This window comes from Macrotis lagotis, chromosome X (genome assembly GCF_037893015.1).
Source record: "Macrotis lagotis isolate mMagLag1 chromosome X, bilby.v1.9.chrom.fasta, whole genome shotgun sequence".
In the NCBI taxonomy this organism is placed as follows: Eukaryota; Metazoa; Chordata; class Mammalia; order Peramelemorphia; family Peramelidae; genus Macrotis; species Macrotis lagotis.
In genome coordinates, this window is record NC_133666.1 from 671,145,043 (window position 1) to 671,162,691 (window position 17,649).

General features: G+C 33.8%; 1 protein-coding gene across 2 annotated transcripts in view; it reads left to right on the plus strand.

Moving 5' to 3' along the window:
* RAD9B (RAD9 checkpoint clamp component B) overlaps positions 1–17,649 on the plus strand; it is a 57,390-nt gene that overhangs the window by 25,812 nt on the left and 13,929 nt on the right. For both annotated transcript variants that reach the window (XR_012472268.1, XM_074205639.1), the window contains exons 6-10: positions 1,099–1,205; positions 4,910–5,016; positions 5,096–5,160; positions 7,523–7,645; positions 8,261–8,504. Coding sequence is in view for 1 of the 2 variants with exons in the window: in XM_074205639.1 (XP_074061740.1) it covers positions 1,099–1,205; positions 4,910–5,016; positions 5,096–5,160; positions 7,523–7,645; positions 8,261–8,504 (646 nt within the window). In the remaining variant the exon portion in view is untranslated. The remainder of the gene's footprint in view (positions 1–1,098; positions 1,206–4,909; positions 5,017–5,095; positions 5,161–7,522; positions 7,646–8,260; positions 8,505–17,649) is intronic.

Sequence of the window (17,649 nt, forward strand, 5' to 3'; positions counted from 1 at the left end):
AGAAGGGTGCACAGAAAAGCAAGGTAGTTTTGAAAACAATGTGTAGTATTTATTACAAAGTTTTTTTTTTAAAGTAAAGTCTGGTTTTATATTGAATCCTCTATGATGTACTGTGTACATGAAAGTTCTCTTTTTTGTCTCTTTGTATTTAAGTTCAAAATGAATAAAAATAAAAAAAGCATTACCTCTTATCCCTTTCTTTTGTTGAACATGTAAAGAATCTATTTCATAGAAAACTGACACTTTTTTTTTTAATTTCAGGGTATTTCTTCATCTATTCATCCAATAAGCTCATATTAAGTGCCTCCAGTGTGCCAAATCAGGGATACAAGTTACAAAAACAAAAAAGTCTTGTGTACTCCAGAAGCTTACTTTCCATGGCAGAAAAAATGTATACCTATATACAAATAGGCACCTACTAAATATGGACAAAGCCAATAACCAGTGATTCAGAGGAGTGTTGAGCATGAGAGCTCTAAAAACAGAGTGGGGCAAAGACAATCCTTGTGCATTTCTTCTAGATAAAAATTTTAGTGATATCAAGGAATGAGATTTCTGGATAAGTGATACCAAAGTGGGAATACACATGTCAAATGCATATATTTACTATTACCCCAAGATTTTAGGATATTGGAAAAAAGAGCTTAAAGAAGCAGTTCAACCTTCTTTTAACAACTAAGGAAACCAGATTTCCATGGAGAGAGGAGCTCTGTTTTGCTGAGGATTATAGGAGAAATTGAATTTGAACACAAGGGGTCAGATTTCCAGCCCAGTGTCCTGTGCTGCCATACCATATTAGGCCATCTTCAGGATGTGGTATAGTTTTAAAATCCAGTTATACGTGTGGCTGACTCTTTTCATGACATTTTTATTCTGGTGCTTTATTAAGCATAAAACACCATTATGTGGGTTTCAAGTATTTTAATTAATGATATTTTGTTGTTTATTACAAATTCATTCTTTTGTTGTGTGAGAATTAAAAAACCTGAACCATAACCACCCATTTTGTGAGATAAAGATTGAATTAACAATTGGTGATGTAATTTGTTGGAGTTTTTTTGTATTCCAGTTATCTTTAATATGGTTCATTGTTCTTAGGTTATTGGCTGATATAATGATTCATTTTCCATTGAGTCAAGAAGAAATTACTTTAGCTGTGACACCAATGGAAGTTTGCTTTAAGAGCTATATTGAGGATGAAACAGGTAAGAAGTGCTTTTTAATAATGCTTTTGTACATAATTTTGAAGCTAAGCCAATTAGAAATTATACAACAATAGATTTGGAAGTTTAAAAATAATTTATATGTAAAAATCAAGTGAAGACTTTGGGAGAGGGAAGATAATTTCATTCAAATTGGAACTTAAATTGGACACTTTTTAAGTTGATGTTGGGTTACTAGAAAGGAAACAAATGCTGTGCTAATGACTTTGCTAGTAGTGGGGAAAGATTCAGTATGTTTTCTATTACTTTTATAGCCCAAATTAAAGCCTTTTACTTTGCAAATAAAATTAAGTTTTCCATTCCCATTCTTTTTTTTAAGAAAAAATAATTTTGGTCAAATTATAAGTCGGTGGGGGAGAACTTTTTAGATTGAGTATATGAAATGAAAAAAAATGAAAGTTCATAAAGGCAGCTATCCTAAAAGGTTTACTAATGGGATAAAGGAGCTTAACAATGGTGTAATAGAATCAGGGGTTTGGATGTATCAAGAAAATGTTCCAATATCTTTTCAGTCCAACAGCTAGATTTAAGCTGCTTGACCCAGTCCCAACCTGAGATGATTATTCTGTTGTTGAAGAAAAGAACAAGCACAAAGGAAGAAAGTATATTTGTTTTAAAATGAGAAACTAGTAGAACCAGGGTTTCAATTGGTTGGATCAGATTCAGTGCCTTTTTTTGGTAGTGATAGGGAGGATTAGAAAATGAACACCAAGTTGGCAAAAGTACTTCTTTCATTTGTATAAGGCCACTTTGGAATAGGCTCAGTGCTGCCAGTTGAATGCATGGCATTGCTCACGAATGTTTCCGTAGTATAAGAATTGAGGGCTTGTGCCTTGCCTGTGGTATCATTTCTTTAACTTAGGCCTTGGAATCATGCAGAGCTGAGAGCGACTCAGTCTCTCAGACTCAAGAGTCCAACATTACTCCAATGGAGGAGAGTTTGCTAATGAACTTGGATTTCCAGAGTCCTTGTTTGTTTTTGATGTTTGAAAATTAAACTTGATTTCTGAAACAGGTCCCATTTATAGGTGCAAGTAAAGATTCCTTGCATTTTTATTATTTAAAGGTGAATGTGATGTTGTGGTAGGGAAGCAGGAGGATTTTTCTCTGCTCAAGATTATTTTAGCAATCAAAAGCATAAGATAGCCTCTTCTAAAATATTTGTGGGGGAGAGATGGCTTAGAATTTGAATACATACAATTGTTATTTTGACTAAATCTTCCTAACTTATCTGAAGTCTAGAAAGCACAAATTAAAATCATACCTTTATTTTTTAAAAATGTAATCTCTCATAAGGATATAGTTCTTTGATCAACTTAGAAAACAATTATTCTTGAAGCAACAGTTTCATTTTCATGAGACAGAATTTTACAGGATGTCTCAAAGTAACTGTTGCTTGTATCATTTAAATTGAATGTTTACATTGCTTTGCAAAATTACTATTGTTAGTTTCCTTGATGAATAAAAGTCATTTGAATATATTGTATAGTTCACAAAATCAGTACCACAGAACTAGAAAAGAACTTATAGATCAACTTTAAATAATATTTTGCCTGTATTAGGTCCTTAATAAATGTTTATTGAATTTAGAGGGTAGTTAGGTGGTACAGTGGATAGAGTACCAGCTCTGGAATCAGAAGGACCTGAGTTCAATTCTAACTTCAGACACTTGATACTTAATAGCTATATGACCTTGGGCAAGTCATTTTAACCCTGATTGCCTGGCATCCAGGGCCATCTCTAGTCATCCTGATCCCTATCTGGCCACTGGACCCAGATGGCTCTGAAGGAGAAAGTGACTCCCCCTTCCCTTCCTCCCCTTCTACCTCCTTAATTTCATGGTCTTCTTTGAGAATGAAGGACAAACATCTTCAGTGAATTTAGCCTAGCTCTACCCTCTCATTTTATGAAAAGAGAAAAGGCACAGGTACATTACACAGTAGGACTGGGATGAGATGCCAGATCCAGTGCTGCTTTCAGTATGTTTATTGGTAGGTCTTTTGTCCTCCTAATTAAAACTGGGTAGTCTTATGTATTGCAAATCAACATTGATTCTACAGGGTCTGGATTTATTCTTCTGGTTCTCCTCATTCACAAGTAGGTCCCCAGAGCATGCGTCTTCTGACCTTTCAGAATTCAAGGGTATCTTTTTAATGTAGTCCCTGGTTCTCACACAAGTATTAGTTGATATTGATTAGTCAGTGAGATTTAATTCACTTTTAGAAAGAGATATTTACTAAAGTAATAGAGTTGGTATAGTTGCCACAAATATTCCCCCTCCTCCCAAGTCTGTGACTCTACCACCCGTACAGAGGTCAAGGAGAGAGGGGCTCAAGTAGGCAGTTTCCAGTTCCTGAAAGTCCTTTTGTTGCAATTCTCAAGATGTTCACCTTAGGCATGGTGTGCCATTGGAATCTGTTCTCATGGGATGTTGCTATAATGCTGATGAAAAGATGGAAAGTCTACAAACTTCCTAACCCTCCAAAGCTTGCACCATCCTCCTCTGATCAGAGTGGCAGGACAGGAGGCAAAGACTGGTCTGCCATGTTTTCTTCTTCTTTCTCATGTAGTTCCTTTTCAGGAGTGACTCTTTTTCTTCTCCACCATCAAGCACTTCAATCTTTTGGGCCCTCAACTAGCTCCTGATTTTATAATGGTCCACAGAGAACATGACAAATAAACAACTGTTGTAACCACTATCATTTATATAGCATTTATCATGTACCGGGAATTTTAAAACTAATGTAAAAAGCTCAGTACTGTAAAAACATTCTCATTTGATACTCACAACATCTTTTATTTTTTTAAGAAGGTGCTATTATTATTTCCATTTTACAGATGATGAAACTCAGTTATACAGAGGTTAAGTGACTCACCCAGAGTTACACAGCATGTTAAGATTCTTGGGCTAGATTTGAACCAGTCCCAGTCCTCTATCCACTGTGTCACCTAGGGGTCCCTAAGTCCCCAAGTCAATCTAAACAGATATACCATCACACTTAAGGAAAAGTCTGGCAGATGTTCATACCCACTAAACAATCAAGATATGATTCATATGAGAAATGTCTCAAATAGAGAGCATCTCTACTTTAGGTAGACTGGGGTCATCCATTTGCTTTTCTCAATCAAGCCCCCATCTTTACAATGAAACATAATTAGGGAATGGAAAAGGACTTTAATATCCTTTGAATTAGAAACTCATAATACATTAAAAGCATTTACTTTTTAAAATATTTATTTATCTTAGTTTCCACAATCTTTTTTTTTGCAGAATTTTAAGTTTCAATTTCTCTCTCACCCTTCCTACCCTCCCCCCCATAGAAAACAATTTCATATAGGTCATATATGTATAACTATGTTAAACATAAATCCATGTTAATCATGTGAAAGATGAATGCAATCTAAATGGGAAAATATTTGAGAGAAAAAATACATAAGACAAAAAAGCATTCATTTATAGAAAATTCTATTAAAAGTAACTTTCTACCTGAATTTCCCTCAAGTGCATGGTATTTGTTCAATCTCACCACTTACCCAATATCAATATTGGAATGACAGTGTCAATTAGATAGTTTTTTCCAAACTAAAACTTAATAGTGGTCAATAAATATTCCTGATAATATTTTGACAACCAGAGACTATGGATTTGACTTCTTTCATCCTTGTTTTTCCTAATTTTTGAACAGATTTTGCCAAGTCTATGTACACTGAAATGCATCTCGATCCTGATGAATTTGACTACTTTCAAGTTGGAGTTGACACTGAAATAACATTTTGTCTTAAAGAACTGCGGGTAAAGACTCATATTTCCTACAGCTAGAATTTATAATTACCACTTCTACTTCACAGAAATTCAATTTTTTTTCTTTTAGGGACTGCTCACATTTTCAGAAGCTATAACTGCTCCTGTATCTATTTATTTTGATCTTTCTGGAAAGTAAGTCGCTTATATTGTTTAGTAGAGAAGTATTAATTAACAAATTATAAAATTAGAATTCATTATATCTAACCATACTGTATAAAATAAGCAATATATTAGTTGATGTATATTACAATTAAAACTTCTAGAATCTTACATTGAAAACAGTTAACCTAGAACGTACATTATTCTGACTGAGCACTGATTATTCTAAACAAGATAATTCTTTGTAATATCATTCCTAGGCATTTATAAAGCTATATTTTTTTATTGTAAAATAAATCATAGCAGCTGGTTGTAGTGGCACATTCCTCTAGTTACTGATGCTGAGGAGGCTGAGCTAGTGGATTATTTGCATTTGGGATTTCTGAGCAATAGTAAGATTAAAACTGATAGGATGTCCAAATTAGCACCAACATAGTGAGCCCTTGAGAAGTTTGCTCAGGAGGAGTCAACTAACCCCATCAGAAAAATAGAACTAGTTAAAACTTAACTGATTTGTCCTGGGGTGAGGTCATTATACTTCCAACTGATCAAGTCACAAAGTAACAATATCAACAACAATAAAATAAAAATAAACCATAACATATTTTTAAATTCAGTGAAAGATATCTGTAAGTTTTCTATAGTGTATTTAAATGAACAATATATAAAATGGGTACAGTGACAGGAAATTGTACATATGACTTAAATGCATTAACTCTAAAAAACTAAAGCATATGTAAGGACTTTTAAAGCAAACCTTATGTTGTATATTTTTTATTTAAAAGACTGTGGGTTTTTATTTTTTATTTTCTAAAAATAATTTATTTGTTTTTCCAACTACATGCCATGGTAGTTTGTACCAATCTTTTTTTTTTTTTTGCAAGGTTTTGAGTTTTACAATTTTTCTCCCTCTGTTCCTTCTCTCCCTCGTCCCCTGACAGAAAGCAATCTGATATAGGCTCTACATTTATAACCATGCTAAGCATAGTGAGCATGTTATGAGAGAAGGATCAGATCCAATGGGAAAAAAACAGAGAAAAAAAGACAATACATAAGATAACTTTTTGTGGTTTTTTTTTTTGGTCTTCATATAAACTCCACAGTTCCTTCTCTGGATATGGATAGTATTTTTCCATCACAACTCTTTAAAAATTATCTTTGATTATTATATTGCTGAAATGAACAAACCCATCATGGTTGATCATCAACCCAAGTTGTTGTAAGTGTGTATAATGTTCTTCTGGTTCTGCTCATTTCACTAGCATTAATTCGTGCCAGTCTTTCCAGGCTTTCCTGAAGTCCTATCCCTCATGATTTCTTATAGAAAAATAGTGTTCTGGGGCATCTAGGTGGCATAGTGGATAAAGCACCAGCCCCGGAGTCAGGAGTATCTGAGTTCAAATCCAGTCTCAGACACTTAATAATCACCTAGCTGTGTGGCCTTGGGCAAGCCACTTAACCCCGTTTGCCTTGCAAAAAAAAAAAAAAAAAGAAAAATAGTGTTCTATCACATACATATACCACAATTTATTCAGCCATTCCCCAATTGATGGGTATCTCCTCAATTTCCAATTCTTTGTTACTACAAAAAAGCTGCTATGAATATTTTTGTACATATGGGATTTTTACCCTTTTATGTGATCTCTTCAGGATATGTAGACCCAGTAGTGGTATTGCTGTATCAAAGGGTATGCACATTTTATTGTCCGTTGGGCACAATTCCGAATTGCTTTCCAGAAAGGTTGGATCTAGTGACCCAATTTTCTTACATCCCCTCCAACATCGATCATTTTCCTTTCTATTCATATTGGTCTACCTAAGAGGTGTGAGATAGTACCTTAGAGATGTTTTAATTTGGATTTCTCTGATCAATAATGATTTAGAGCAAATTTTGATTTCTTTGTCTGAGAATTGCCTTTCCATATCCTTTGACCATTTGTCAATTGGGGAATTTTTTTTTAAATAAATTTGACACAGTTCACTTTATATTTTAGAAATGAATTCTTTGTCAGAAACATTAGTTGTAAAAATTGTTTCTCAACATACTATATCCTTTTAATCTTGGTTGCAGTTTTTTTTTGTGCAAAAACTTTTTCATGTGATATAATCAAAATTATCCAGTTTGTTTTTTTATAGTATTCTCTATCTCTTCTTTGGTCATAAACTGTTCTACTTTCCATTGATCTGACAGGTTAACTATTCCTTGTTCTCCTAATTGGTTTATAATATTTTACCTTTTATGTCTTAATCCTGTACCCATTTTGACATTATTTTGGCAAGGGTGTTTATATTGTGTATTTTAACCTGTGAATGGAAAAAAGATATTTCTGCTTAGCTATTTCTGTGATTTACATGAGGATACAATGTCATTCATGCTGTGATTTTACCTTTCTAGACCTGTGGATTTCAGCATTGATGAATTGGTCTTAGAAGCCACTTTTGTTTTAGCTACATTAGCTGATGTTCAAAGTAGTAGATCTTCTCCAAGTTCACAGTGCCTTTCACAAAGACTGAAAAGGTAAAACTATTTCCTTCCTAGAGGACTGAAAAATCATTGCAACCCTTTTCTGAAATAATCAGAAGCATTCAGCTAGAGAATAAGTGAAGTATATCTAATCATAAAAGAAATTAATTGCATCAGATTCTGTTCTCTCCTTTACCAAATATTTAATCAGCTTGCCTGACTGGTATTTATTAGCTATCCAAAACTCATTTCTGTCTTGTATCAATTTTTCTCATTTAGCAAGATTAAAGTTTCACAAGTAGGCCCCAAAATTCTTTTCACTGGGCTCTCCTCAGAAATATAGATACAGTCATCATGTTTTAATCTGTTGTACTACCATATCACTACACATACACACACACACACACACACACACACACACACACACACACACACAAAGAGTTCGATTTACTTAGAAAACTTGGCTGTTAAAAGAATTTAGAAAGGATTTTACTTGATTTTTGAAATTCAACACTTGGCTATAAATTATTTCTTATATAAGACATACTAGGAATGAATGAATATTGTCATTAATTCTAATGCTGTTAATTGCTACTTTGCTTTTCTCTATCAATCCCATAGAACATATTCCAAAGTAACTTGTTCATGTAATCCCTATTAAAACCCCAGGTCAGATCTGATAAACTCAAAGTCAGACACTGAAGGCAATCTGGCAAACATAGAGAAGGAATCAACCACAGTCAAAGCAGCATCCAAGAGACCTTCATACAATGAGGGACAGATCAATGTCACTGAATTAGAAAGTTTTAGTATTCCTCCAGTGAAAAGATTAGACACACACATCGTTGAAACAACAGAAAAGCACCTTAATGTCACAGGAGAAGTGATGCCAAAGGCTCAAGTCTATAATAAGGTAAAGGAAAATTATTGGAAGCATGTCTCAATAAAAAAATTTCCATTCAGAAGGTCAGGAAAAAATTATCTGACCAAGGCAAGGAAGAAAAAAAGCATTTATTAAAGAACTTATGTTCTAGGCATTGTACTAAGTGCTATGGTTCCAAAAATAAGCAAAAAGACAACCCCTGTCCTCAAAGAGTTTATATTTTATTAAGGGAAGACAACACACAAAGGGAACTTAAAAACGGGTTGATGGTGGGAAGGAAGGGGTTTGGTGCTGTGGCATGGTTTTGAATTTCAGGGGAAGTCAGCAAAAGAGTGGTGGGACCCTGAATTGTGAACCAGGAGATCAATATTCCAGTTTAATTATTTATTTTTAAATCTTTTAAATTTTAAAATTTAAATTATCTTTTTAAATATAAAATTGCGAATCTCTATCCCTATCTCTATCCATATCACCATGTACGACATGCACATAAATTTGATTTGAGTGAGGGAGGCTGCTCTGAATTTATTTGTTTATATGGTACCATTCTGTCTATATCTCTTTCTCTATCTTTCTCTATCTATATCTACATGCATAACATGCACATAAATTTAATTTGAGTGAAGGGGGCTGCTCAGTCACCAGCCTCCTTTCTCCTCCAGAGTCATTTAGGTCCAGGGGCCAGATATGGATCAGGATGACTGGAGATTCCCTGGATATGAGGGAATCAGGCTTAAAGTCACACAGCTAGTAAGAGTCAAGTGTCTGAGGCTGGATTTAAACTCCCTTCCTCCTGACTCCAAGGCCTTGATAGAACCCATTGCATCACTTAGCCACCCATCTCCCCCACTCACTGAGAAGAAAACAATATAATATCAGTTATATATATGAAATTATACAGAACTTTCCCCCATTAGCCATTCTGTAAAAAAAAGCAAAAGAAAATAAGAAAAATTAGAAAATTATACTTCAATTTTCACTGAGTTTATGATGTAAATCACATTTTTCTAAATTTAAGGCAATGGGGTCAAGTGACTTGCCCAAGATCACACAGCTAGGTAATTATAAAGTGTCTGAGTTCATATTTGAACTCAGGTCCTCCCAACTCCAGGGCAAGTTCTCTATCCATTGCACCACCTAGCTGCCCCGTAAATAGCATTTTTTCATCATGAAGCCTTTGGAATTGTCTTGGATCATGGTATTGATCAGTGTAGCCAAGACTTTCACAGTTGATTGTTACAACTGTACTTTGCACAATGATCTCCCAGTTCATATAAATATTGTCATATTTTTTCTGAAACTACCTCTCCCCCATCATTTCTAATAGCACAATAGTAGTTCATCACAATCATAGGAATGGGAGGGAAATGCATTTTCCCAACTCTTCTCTAGGAATAGTTTTGGTCATTATAATTTCACTGCATTCAACTGCATATTTTAAAAAAATTCTTACTGTTTTTCTCAATGAGAAGTTGTAGTCACTGTGCATAATATTTTCCTGGTTTTATATACTTTACTCTGTATCAGTTCATACAAGTTTTTATGTGCTTCTCTGATTTCATGGTTTTTGTTTCCTGTAGCATAGTAATACTTTTCCACATTCAATGTCCAGATTTGTTCAGCCATTCCTTAATTTATAGGTCCCTGTTTCCAGTTATTTTACTGATGTAAAAGGGCTGCTCTGGATATATTTGTTTATATGGTACCTTTCTCTCTATATCTCTATCTCTATCTCTATCTCTATCTCTATACATATATATTTTAATATACCTCATACATATAGCTACACATATCTACACCTATATCAATATCAATATATATGTATATATATATACATACATATATACATATATATATATATGTATGTATATATTCCCCTTTGGCATGTATGACTCACAGTGAGAACTCTGAGCTAAAGGGTGTGAACATTTGAGTCACTATCCATTTTGATTCTGTAGAGATGGAGGTATTCAATGCATCAGTCAAGTAGCATCACCAGTGTTATTCTATAGTCTAATGGTGGCATCAAACTTATCCAAGCATCTCAAAGATTATTCCATCTAAATAGAAGTTCTGGAGGATCCCATCATTGTGGAAAGCTTCAACAGACCCCAGTGGCAGACTGTATATCTTTTTAGGTCTGAGGACCAGCCTTGATACATTTAAGGATGTTTAATACCAGATCGACTGCTGTGTAGTAACTTTACTTACCACATTTGTATCAAAGATGATCTTACAACAGAGACCTGCTTTTTCTTTTTCTTTTTTTACATTGGTGTTTTAAAAATATGTGAGATATTATGAGCAACATCATCTTATAAATAGTGAATACCAGTGGAGGGGAAAATGAGTGTGGGAAAAATTTGTCAGGAGCTTCAATAAGCCAGCACATCCCAGGCGTATTTAGAGATGCAACTAGGAGAATAAACACAGGACAAAAGGGACACATTTGCCAACATCTCTATACCAACAGTAACCATCAATACATTTTAGGCAATGAAACAGTGGCTACTGAGTAACATATCACTGCTTGCTGCCAAAATGTGGCATTTACCAGATCCATGAAATACACAATCAGGCAACTAGAATGATACAGAAGAAGCTCATTATTCTTTATAAACTACCAGGAGACAAATCCTCACACTACAAATACAAATCTTAAATTTTTTTGAGAATTTTACCCATAATCTATGCTGGAGTTGGCACATATTTAGTGACAGAACTTTTGCCCACAATCTCCAAGATGTAATATTGACCCATAAAAATTTTATACTAGTTTTTTAAAATAGATGCTTTGAGATTATAGAGATTTCAAAGTCTTCAAACTATATGGAATGAAAAACTTTCAAAATATAGACTTAGTAGAAGACACTAGTGTAGCAACAGACTGTCATCCTATTCTCTACTGGAAAAGATTCTTTCAATAAGTCGATAGAAGATGAATTTACAACTCAATTCTCAGTTACAAAAAAGCAGTTTTTTTATGCACCTATTTAAACAGTTTTTTTATCCATCTATTTAATTGTCCACAGACTATTGGATTTAAAAGCAGCTTGTTTCTATCTGAACTCCATATGATTGAGATAAATTAACAATAGCAATAATCACAAATAATGTTGATCACACTAATATCAACTAGGCTATGGTGGAATAAGTCTAGAGACCTCCCAGTACCCTAAAATTGGTTTCCATAGGAAGAACATATTTAAATTAATTAACATCTCTAAAATGCCAGCCTTAATGCACATTTTAAGATGTATAAATATGTTTTGCCATTCAGTTGTTCAGTTATGTAGGCTCTTTCTTATCTCATGGATCATAGCAAACCAGGTCTTTCTATCTTCCACTATCTCTCAAAGTTTGTCCCAAGCTCATCTTCAATGTTTCCATGATATTTTCTGTCCAGTTCATTCTTTGCTATCCTCTTTTCCTTTTGCCTTTACTCTTTCCTAAAATCAAGAGTTTTTTCCAATGAGTCCTGCCTTTTCATTGTGAACCAAATAGTATTTGAGCTTTCAGGGAGCAGTCTGAATTAATTTCTTAAGGTATTGACTGATTTGTTCTCCTTGCTTTCAAAGGGACTCTCAAAAATCTACTTTAGCACTACAATTCAAAAGTGTCAATTTGGTGGCACTCAACTTTTCTTGTAGTACAACTCTCACAACCATACATGGCTACTAGGAAAATTATCACTTTGAGTATATGATCTGCTTTTCAGTATATGGCTCAGATTTGCTGTAGCTTTTCTAATAAGAAGTAAATGTCTTTTAATTTCATGGGTGCAGTTGCTGTCTATGATGATCTTTGAGCTTAAGAATATAAAATCTAACCTTGCTTCAATTTCTTTTCCCACTATTTTCTAGGATGTAATGGGATTTTTTTATGTTAAACTTCAAGTCAACTTTTATACTCTCTTCTTTCACCCTCATAAAGAAGAAGCTTCTTAATTCTTTTTGCTATTTAGTGTTATTGTCTACATATCTGAGATTGTTGACATTTCTCCTGACAACCTTGATTTTGCATTTTAATTCATCCAGCCTTGTATTTCACATGATGTACTCTGCACATAAGTTAAATAAATAAAGTGACAATATGCAGCCTTGTCATACTCATTCTCAAATCTTAAACCAATGAATTGTTCTATGTTTGATTTTAACTGTTACTTCTTGACTCACAAACAGGTTCCTCAGGAGACAAGTAAAAGGATAGGTACTCCCATCTCTTTGTTTTCAAAGTCAAAGTGTAGTTATTGAAACAGCAGAGTTTTTCTGAAATTTCTTTGTTTTCTTCATAATCCAACAAATGTTGTCAATTTGGTCATTAGTTCATCTAACTTTTTGAAAACCAATGTGTATTTCTGATAATTCTTGGTTCACATATTGCTGAAGCCTAGCTTGAAGAATCTTAAGCATAACTTTGCTGTCTTGCAAAATGAGTACAATTTGTTTGGAAATTTGAACAACTTTGGCATTGCCCCTTTCTAGGACTGAGATATAAACTGATATTTTCCAATCTTCTGACCACCATTGTTCCAAATTTGCTGGTATACTGCAAACAGTATTTCCTTCTCCAGCTCATTTCACAAATAAGAAGACTTAGACAAACAGAGTGAAGTGACTTACCCAAGGTCACATAGCTAGTGTCTGGGGTCATATTTGAACTCAGGAAGATGAGTCTTCCTGACACTACACCCAGTCTTATATCCACTGCACCAGACCCTGTGAAATATACCTTAGCAGATTTGGAAAGAATCTCATAAAAACTTATACAACATATTTTAAAAAATAGATTTGTCTTGGTAACTTCCATTTCTTTATTATCTACATTTCCCCCCTATCTTTCTCCATTCCTGCCCACAGAAAGCTATTCCTTATAGCAAAAAAATCCTTTTTTAAAAAATTTTATTTATTTATTGGTTATATTTGAAATTCTTAACTCTCTCTCTCTCTCTCTCTCTCTCTCTCTCTCTTTACCCTGCACTAGAGAAGGCCATCATTTGAAACAAATATATAAATATTTGCAAAATCATACTATACATACTTTTTATCAGTTCTTTCTTCGGAGATGGATGGCACCTTCCTTCATGGGCCCTTTGTAGTTGATTTGAGTATTTATAATACACAGAATAATTTAGTTGTTCACAGTTATTCTTTGAACAATATGCTATTATTGTATACAGTATTTGGACCTGCTCATTTCATTCTATATTATTTCATGCAAGTTTTTCCATTTTCCCCTTAAAATCCACCAGATTTAATTCCTTATATCACAGTAGAATTCCATCACAATCATATATTATAATTTGTTTAGTCATTTCCCAATTATTGGACATGCCCTAAATTTCCAGTTCTTTGCCACAAAGAATCCTTTTTTAATGGGGAAGAAGAGAAAAAAATCAATTAAAACCAAACAATATAATGAAACACTCTAACATGATGTTGCAATTTACCATACCTATTGATGATTACCTCTGCAATAGGAGCAGGGGTAAGGTGGGGAGGAGGTATCTTCTCATTTTTCTTCTTAGGGGTCACAATTGATCTTCATTCACCTGTTTATTTTGCAACATTTTGAGTCCTTTCCCTTTACATTATTTTAGTCATTCTGCATAGTTTTCCTGATTCTGTTTACTTCATTTTGTTTCAGTTCATGTAAATCTTTATTCATCATGTAAATCTCTTTATTCATCATGTTCATTATTTCTTAAAGCATATCAATTACATTACATATAATTACATCACATTACATTCATGAACTACAACTTATTTAGCCATTCCCCAAGTGATGGGCATCTATTGTTGCTTATAAAAGTGTTGTTATCAATATTTTGATGTATTTGAATTTTTTTTTCTTAATCATTTCTTTGGAATATTTCTCTTTTTTTTGAAAGATTTTATTTATTTTGAATTTTACAATTTTCCCCCAATCTTGCTTCCCTCCCCCCACCCCCCACAGAAGGCAATTTGTTAGTCTTTACATTGTTTCTTTGGTATACATTGATCTAAGTTGAATGTGATGAGAGAGAAATCACATCCTTAAGGAAGAAACATAAAGTATGAGATACAGTAGAATTACATAATAAGATAAATTTTTTAAAATTAAAGGTAATAGTCTTTGGTCTTTGTTCAAACTCCACAATTCTTTCTCAGGATGCAGATGGCATTCTCCATTGCAGATATCCCAAAATTGTGCTTGATTGTTGCCCTGTTGGTATGAGCAAGTCCATTAAGGTTGATGATCACTCCCATGTTGCTGTTAGGGTGCACAATGTTCTTCTGGTTCTGCTCATCTTGCTCAGCAACAGTTCATGCAAATCCTTATAGGCTTCCCTGAATTCCCATCCCTCCTGGTTTCCAAATGAACAATAGTGTTCCATCACATACATATACCACAGTTTATTAAGCCATTCTCCAACTGATGGACATTCCCTCAATTTCCAATTCTTTGCCACAACAGAGTTGCTATGAAAAATTTTGTACAAGTGATGTTTTTAACCCTTTTTCATAGTCTCTTCAGGGTATAGACCCAAGTAGTAGTATTGCTGGATCAAAAGGTATGCACATTTTTGTTGCCTTTTGGACATATGTAATCCATACTTTTTTTTTTTGCAAGGCTATGGAGTTAAGTGGCTTGCCCAAGGTCACACAGCTAGGTAATTATTAAGTGTCTGAGGTCGAATTTGAACTCAGGTACTCCTGACTCCAGAATGGTGCTCTATCCACTGTGCCACCTAGCTGCCCCGGAATACATACTTTCCAGTGGAATTTCTGGGTCAAAGGATAGGGCTGTTTAAGATACCTTATTTGCATAATTCAAAATTGTTTCCAAAATGATTACATGAATTCATAGCTCCATAAAAAATGTCTTTGAATACCTCTCTTTCCACTGCCATTTCAGTATTGACTATTACTGTTTTATGTCATCATTGAGAATTTGTTGATTTGGAGGCAAGATCCCAGGGTTTTCATACTTCTCTTAATGACTTGGAGCATTTTGGCACATGTTTGTGACTGGTTTTCATTTTGTGAATTATTTGTTCATATTCTTTAACTGTCTCCATTGGGAAAGAGAATATATTTATAATTCCTTATTATCTGGGATATATCTTGGATATTGAACCTTCATCAGAGATATTTGATTTAAAGTTTTTCCTCCAGATAATTACTTTCCTTTTCCCTAGATGTATTTTTCTTTCTTTCTTTGATATTTATTTTTTTCCAATTACATACAAGGATAGTTTTCAGCATTCATTTTTGTATTGAGTTCCAAATTTTTCTCCTGCCCTCTCTTTCCTTCCCCAACCTTGCAAGAGAGCAAGCAATAAGATATAGGTCATATATGTTTCAAAGTTCATGTAATCACAATTATCTCTTTTATCTTTTTTGTAATTGCCTCAATCTCTTATATTGTTAAGCATTCATCCCCTATCCAGAACAATGAAAGGTATATGATTTTCTTTCTTTTTCTGAATATTTTGAATTTAATATGGGATATAGTATGAGATGATGAATTAAGACTTTTTTCTGCCAGATTACTTTCCCATTTTCCCAGCAGTCCTTTTTGTTATTAATATTTTACTTATTTTTAACATTCTTTTTTTAAATTCTTTTTTTTAATGTTGAGTTCCAGATTCATTCCCTCCCTGTACCTCCTCCTCCACCCACTGAGAAGCAGGCAGTATGATACCCATTATACATATGAGTCATACAAAACACATTTCTATATTAGCCATTTGCCCTTTCCCCTCCAAGGAAAAACTATATTTCAATCAGCACTCAAAGTTCATCTGAGTACTCTCTCTGATTTGTAATTGTTCTAGATCATTGTATTGATCAGGGTATTTAACTTTTCACAGTTGATTGTAGTTACAATATTACTGTTACTGGGTATAGTGATCTGGTTCGGTTTGCATCAGTTCATAAAAATCAGGTATTTCTGAAACTATCCTATTTGTCATTTCTGATAGTACATTAAGAACCATATACTACTTGATCAGTCACTCATTTTGCCACTACAGTTTTTTTGCTATAAGTATTTTTGTACATATAGTTCCTTTTCTTTGATCCTTTGATTTCCCAGCAATTCTTAACAAGTAGGGAATTCTTTCCTAGGTAATTTGTTTTTGGTTTTATTGAACACTATGTTATCAAGTTCAGTTATTTCTTATTCATCCTTGACTAGTCTAGTCAAGTGACATATTTTTTCCCGTTTTTTTAAACTAGTGCTAAAGGGTTTTTTTTAATGATTACTCTTTTATGATTTTATTTGAGATGTGGAAGTGCTATATCCCTTCATTCTCACCTTGCTCATTATTTCTTTGATATTCTAAATCTTTATTACTCTGAGTGACTTTTAAATTACTTTTTGTTTTGTCACGTGTCCCTTTGGTTATAAGAGTCTTATAATCCTACATCTGTGAATTACCCTTATTAGTATTTTCGTTTTATTATGGTGGCATGATCCAGCCATTAAAGCTAAATACTCTTCTCTACAGGTAGTCCATTTTAAAATTATATTGAATGATATATCCATTTCTATTATTGCCTTTTGGACTTTGTTATCATTACATTAATAAGTTGTTGATTTTTGAGGGTTCATTTGGTAGTAGTCAACTTTGCTAGAGCTGCTGATTTTTTAAATTAGCTTTTTAAGGATTTTCCAAGTAACTACTTTGATATATTTATCTTATCTTATTGAAATTGCTAATAGTTCTAGAACTATCTCAAAAAATGGTAGGGGAAAGGAGGTATTCTTCCTTTTTCTTGTTTGGAAAGTTTCAAGTGTTTTCCCATTGCATATGGTGCTTGCTTTTAGTCTTAGATAGATTTTTATAATGTATTTAAAAAAATAGGATCTCTCTACAAATTAGACCTAGGTAGCAAGGTGGCACAGTGGATGGAATGCTTGGTCTGGAATCAAGAAGACCTGAATTTGAAATCAGACTCAGATATTTCCTAGCTGTGTGACAATAGGCAAGTCATTTATCCACTCTTGGTCCCATTTTCCAGAGTTATCTCTCTTTTAAAAATTTTTGCAAAGAAATGGGGTTAAGTGATTTGCCCAAGGTTACACAGTTAAGTAACTATTAAGTGAATGAGGTCCAATTTGAACTCAAGTCCTTCTGACACTGGGGCTGGTGCTCTATCCACTGTATCACCTAGCTGCCCCTGTAAGT